This window comes from Rhipicephalus microplus, chromosome 9 (assembly GCF_043290135.1).
Source record: "Rhipicephalus microplus isolate Deutch F79 chromosome 9, USDA_Rmic, whole genome shotgun sequence".
Lineage (NCBI taxonomy): Eukaryota > Metazoa > Arthropoda > Arachnida > Ixodida > Ixodidae > Rhipicephalus > Rhipicephalus microplus.
In genome coordinates, this window is record NC_134708.1 from 101,531,538 (window position 1) to 101,537,713 (window position 6,176).

At 48.9% G+C, this 6,176-nt stretch overlaps 1 protein-coding gene across 1 annotated transcript; it reads right to left on the reverse strand.

Annotated features, from left to right (window-relative positions):
• Positions 1-2,153: 2,153 nt before the first annotated feature.
• LOC142772318 (uncharacterized) lies at positions 2,154-3,254 on the reverse strand. The gene has a single exon (XM_075874518.1). The coding sequence runs from the start codon at positions 3,252-3,254 to the stop codon at positions 2,154-2,156; it is 1,101 nt and encodes a 366-aa protein (XP_075730633.1).
• Between the last annotated feature and the right edge of the window lie 2,922 nt (positions 3,255-6,176).

Below are 6,176 nucleotides of genomic sequence, written 5' to 3' on the forward strand. Positions count from 1 at the left end.
ATGATACGGAGGCACCAGCATTCGCCTCACCCCGTTTTTCTTGAGGAATGTGGAGTAAAGCTCACTGGTAAATGCTGGCCCATTATCCGACACGACCACATCTGGAAGGCCTTGGTTTGCGAACATACTGTGCATGCAGGAAATAGTTGCTTCAGCCGAGGGTGTAGAGACCGGGAACACTTCAATCCACTTCGAAAACGCATTGACTGCGATAAAAAAATAGGTGTTCCTGTAAGGACCGGCATAGTCCACATACAGCCGTGACCACGGTTTCTCCGGGAACGGCCAGGGCATGACAGGCACTGGTCGTGACACTCTTTGATGCTCCTGGCAAATACGGCACCTTTGAATGGTTATCGCTATATCGTTATCCAGGCTAGGCCACCACACATGGCTACGCGCAACTGCCTTCATTTTGGACAGTCCTGGATGACTCTCATGCAGCAGCTGGAGAACTTCCTTTTGCAAGGATTTTGGCACAATGACTCTGTTGCCCCACAATAGACAGTTCCCTTGCACGCTCATCTCATGAAAGCGCGTATCGTAGGGTCTTCCCTCTGACCCTAGGTTTATCTGGCAGCCTGACCACAACGCTGCTCTTACTTGTGACAGCACCGGGTCTCTGGAGGTGGCTGCTGCAACAGCATTTGACGACAGCACCCCTGGGTATACTCCTTCCAGCATAAACACTTCGGCAGGGCAGTCAACAACAAATTCGGCAGTTGGCAGAGGTAGCCGACTTAACCCATCAGCATGTGCAATTTGTGAACCCGGCCTATACTTCAGGTCGTAAGTGTACCCCGACAACAGCAAGGCCCACCTTAGCACTCTCGGAGAACAGGATTCGGGAACTGGCTTGTCTGCTGCGAGCAAGCCGAGCAGCGGTTTGTGATCTGTGACGGCTTCGAATTGCCGGCCCCATAAGTACTGCCTGAACTTTGTAACGCCAAATAGAAGGCTCAATGCCTCCTTATCTAATTGGCTGTAGTTTTTCTCCGCGGTTGCCAGGCTGCGGGAGGCAAAACCAATGGGGCGCTCTTCTCCAGATGACTCTCGTTGAGCCAGTACTGCTCCAATCCCGAAGGGAGATGCATCAGTGACAAGCACAGTTGGCTTTTCTGGGTAAAAGTGTGCCAATATATCAGCAGAGGCCAATAGCTCCTTGCTTCTCCGAAACGCCTGCTTTTCATCAGTTTCCCAGCGCCATGGTGTTCCCGACGCCAACAAACTATTGAGCGGCTGTAATACGGCAGAAAAGTTCGGCAAAAACCTTCTGTAAAAATTAACCAACCCGAGGTAACTCTGAAGTTCCTTGACCGCTCGGGGTGCGGGGCTTCCAGCTCTGCTTCAGTCTTAGCCGGGTTTGGACGCAGCCCAGCCGCACTAATGATGTGGCCCAAGTACTGGACTTCTGGTTTCATGAATTCGCATTTGGATAACTTCAGTCGCAGTCCCGCGGTCTTCAGGCGATCCAACACTCGGACCAAATTTTCCCAATGCTCTTTGTCACTGGTTCCTGTGACCAGAATATCATCAAAGTACACTACGACATGGTCAAAGTCGTGCAACAGATTTTCCATCTCTCGCTGAAATATAGCCGGAGCTGATGAAACCCTGAACGGCAGCCTTGTGAATTGGTGTAACCCCTTCGGAGTGTTAATGGTGACTAGCTCTTGGCACTCCTCATCGAGTGGAACCTGCTGGTAGGCATCTTGCAAGTCAAGCTTTGTGAACTTCTTGCCCCCTGTAAGTCGCGCAAAAAGTTCCTCAATCCTAGGAATAGGGTAGGACTCGACGACTGTCACCGCGTTTATGGTAGTCTTAAAATCGCCGCAGACCCGAACCCGGCCGTCGCGCTTCAATACAGGAACGATGGGCGCGGCCCACTGGGAAGTTTTCAGCGGTTTGATAACGCCTTCCCGTTCTATCCTCTGTAGTTCTTCAAAAACCCTATCGCGCAAAGCAAATGGTATCGGACGCGCCTTGACAAAACGTGGCTTCGCCCCCTTTTGTACGGATATAGACGCTGTAACGCCGTGAAACGTGCCAAGCTGCTCCGAAAAAACTTCGTGATATTGGCTTACCTGGTCTTCCGTAGACTTCACGACGTTGACTCCCTCCGTCTGAGCGATGCCTAGCTTGAAGGCCTTCATTCAGCTTCGTCCAAACAGCGTAGGACACGCCCCTTTCACGAAAAATAGTGGTAGCTGGCGCTCCTTGTCGCCAAGATTGACCATTGCTTCCAGCTTTCCCTGGACGCGTTTCATGTCGCCGAAAAAACTTCTCAGCTGCACACTCGATGGCTCCAACGGCACCGACGGAAAAAGCTCGGCAAACTTGCCATCATCAATGGTCGACACACTAGCGCCGGTGTCTAGCTCCATATCGAGCATTATGCCATTAACTTCAACCGCTATGCGCATTGGCTCCGAACTAGCCGTGTGAAGCGTGCACAAGTCGAAAACTTCGGGCTCTTCAGCAGAGACGGGCAGGTCGCCCAGGTTGTTCACGCGACTATACTGGCTCCGGTCGAAATTTCTACTTCCCGGCTGAACTCTGCAAACTCTTGCAAGGTGCCCTTTTTGGCGGCAGTTGTGACAGATCGTGCTGCCGTGCTTACACCGACGCGCAGAATGACCTCCCCCGCAACGGAAGCAACAGCTATCATTTTTCCCCGAGGTGACAACGTTCGCTTGCTCCGGAGCTTCGTGAGATAGTAGCTGTGCTTGCTCACAGCTCAATGTGCGTGAACCTTTACGCGCAGCCTCCATAGCTACGACGGTGTCCTTTGCAGTTTCGAAGGTTAAACACGTCGTTTCCAGCAGCCGTGTTTGCATGGTTATGTCATTGATTCCGCTGACTATCTGGTCGCACAACATGCGCTCTCGAAATGTTGCGAAATTACAGCCTTCGGCTAATTTCTTCAACGAGGCAATGTAGTCACTTACGGTCTCCCCCTCTTTTCGATGTCTTGAGAAAAACTTGAAACTTGCCACTACTTCTGATACGCGAGGGGCGTAGTGCTTGCGAAGTGTGGTAAAATTTTCGGTCAGTCCTGCTTGGGCGGGCCTGCTTGGTGCTAGGAGGCCTCGTAGCAGAGAATAAGTCTCTGGACCGCAGCATGTCAAAAATACGGCTGTCTGCTTGTCGCTCGGGATGTCGTTCGCGATGAAGTACAGCTCGGCCCGCTCACGGTATTCCGCCCACTCCGATGTACTCGGTTCGAATGGATCCAGCTTCCCGAGGACAGGCATGACGACGTGTGATTGTGCTGTGCCGCTCGGTTCGTCAGTCGAGCTCGTCACCACTTGTGATAACCGGATAGTCCTGAGCCATGCCGGTCGCTGGACCGAATCACACACACGTACGTTGGCGGGTTCCACACTGACTGGCTGGTCATGTGCGCCGTATTTATTTACTTGCAACATCGACGCCCCCGGGCGCCGGAACGGCAAACTAATCTTATCAGAGAGAAATCTCCCACCGGCACCACCTTGGAGGTCAAAGCCTAAGACATGTTGCTCACTACTACGAGGGATGAACGGGTGCCACCTGAACTGGTAGGTGTTCTGTGGGGCCGCTTTAAAAAGCTTCGCCCCTATAGCTTCCCGTTATACGGCTTTTCTTTATTCTCATTTTTTGATGTTTTATTCGTAGCCTTTCGCTACGCTGTGCAGGAGCGTTCGTGGTCGTCTCGCACAGCATTTACAACGATGAAACCAAGGAAGATTAAAGAAAAATGGCTTGAGTCGAAGCTCCCGCAATGCCTTGGCAGCAGAAGTGAAGTCACCTTTAGCCACTGCCAAGATGGCGGAAACATGCTCTTTTCTGATAGGGCCCACTTAAAGATCAAGTGGCTTTTATAAGTTATATAAATGCTACGTTAGCTCTGTATTAAAAGATAGTTGTTCCCGACGAGATAACACACAGAAAGTAGCATGGATGACTGAATCTTCAAAAAACTTTGCCTCCAATTAGGGGCTCACTACGGAAAACTAGTAACTGTAAGACGCCCTTTGAGCACTTTGTGACCCGAAAAAGTTCCCACACTTAACTCGTTAGGCGTGTGAGGGGAATTTTGTAATCGTGCGTGCACGATTGCAAACTTGCTTAGTTTGTAATCGCAGAACGGTGATAATTTATCATGCCCCTAGTAAGATGGCCGCCACAGCTGCCATTTTGATAGAGGGCGGCTTCACTTCTGCGCAATCATTTCCACTCCAGCAATTTTTAAAATCCTCCTTGGATGAAACCCATGCGCGGGACGCCTGAGGTCATACATATTTCTGACGAAACGTCTTACGTAGCTTCCCCAGCGTTGCACCGGATGTATGAAAGGGAGTATAGGATACATCTGCCAGCATACGCGTGTAGACGAGAGGGACAGAGTGGTTTGGGTGACTCGCTCCCCTAGTTTTCTAATAGTAGGTACGTGAAAATTTCCCGTAGCATAGTGCCTAAATTTTCTAGGCACTGTGGATAAACCATACACCCCCCCCCCCCCCTTTTGAAAGGAAACCCTCAGCGTTTGTACTCAAAATGATTTGTGAAGTAAGATGATCGATCTAAGGGAGCAGTGGCTACATAATGTAAAAATATTTGGTAAATTTAATCATTGTATATATAGGGTATCGAGTTCGTGTAGCGTTAATTGTGCGCGTATTTCAACTTTTACATGCTATCGAAGGTTCATTTCTTCTCTGCTAGGTCCCTTGCCATCCAGTGCAAAAATAAAAACGCAGTTCAATCGCTGTTTTTTTTTGTATGATAACACTCGAGAACAAATCGATCTAGCACAATTTTGCAAACGTAGACACTTGAGTCAACGGGTATACGGCCAACTGGAAATCACGTGTTGCAATATTTGTGTCTTTGTTCTTTCTTCAGTGCCATATGGTTTTATTGTAAAGATGTTGCAGAGTAGTGTGTTCGCAAAAATGACGAGACATCTCAAGAGGGGGCGGATCGGTAAATATATGGAGCGCTCTTGCGGAGAGGTTCCATACGTAATGGTTGTTTTTTTTTTCATTTTGTTTCTAGCAAGCATGCATACTGGCATCTCGAAAGAAATCTGAGCGCAAACCTTTCTCTGAGAGCCGAACAGTTACGAATCCACTTTTATTTTATGTTCGTGCTATATCAGCAGCAATAAACATTTTTGTTCCAGAAAGTTCTGGATTTACTTTGTTCTGACTAACAGGCACCGTCGACAAGTTTGCCATGTACTAGAGTGGACAGCGCGCATCGAACCATTGATTGGTACGAATGCCAAAGTGGTGATCAATCACCATCTAAGAGCTGACGGTTCTTCAATGTATTTTGTGGTAATTTTGTATTTTGTCGATTATGAGAAATCTGAAGAGTCTCCATATGCAAGGCAAGAAAAAAAAAGGCAGATCCTACGCACACTGAGAATCGATGATATGCAAAGCATGAATGAGAAATGTTGACATGTCGCTTTAAAATCAGCACACCGTTACGAGGAAGAGAAAAATGATGCCATAAATGACTTCCGTGTCATGACTTCCGTGTCACAACGCCGGCCTGACGCAACGAAATGAACGCGGGCGAGCATTTAGGTAGCAGTCACTTAGACTGAAGCAGTTTGTATGCAGTTCCGTGGCTTGGCACTCCCCCTAAACGAAAGCGCTCCCCGTCGCGGTGGTCTAGCGGCTAAGGTACTCGGCTGCTGACCCGCAGGTCGTGGCATGAAATTCCGGCAGCGGCGGCTGCATTTTCGATGGAGGCCAAAATGCTGTAGGCCCTTGCGTTCAGATTTGGGTGCACGTTAAAGAACTCTGGGTAGTCGAAATTTCCAGAGACCTTCACTGCAGCGTCTCTCATAATCATACGGTGCTTTTGGGACGTTAAACCCCACACATCAATCAAGCAAAACCACTGTAATTCCCATACTGTAAAGCGAATGGCCATCAAGGCTTCACAATGTAGGAATTTTTATGAAGCGCCACTTACGAAACCAGATATGCAACTGAGTGGAAGGTTTCGATGGAGCCAATGCTTCCTTATCTGGTATAGTCTTCTTCAAGGTAGCAAGTGCCTTGAAGAAAAGATAAGACGAGACGTACAAGCGTTGGTTTCATTGACACCGTCTCGTCAAAGGTTTTCGGTCTATTATTGCGATAGCACATACACGGACACTCTCGCCTGAATTTTAC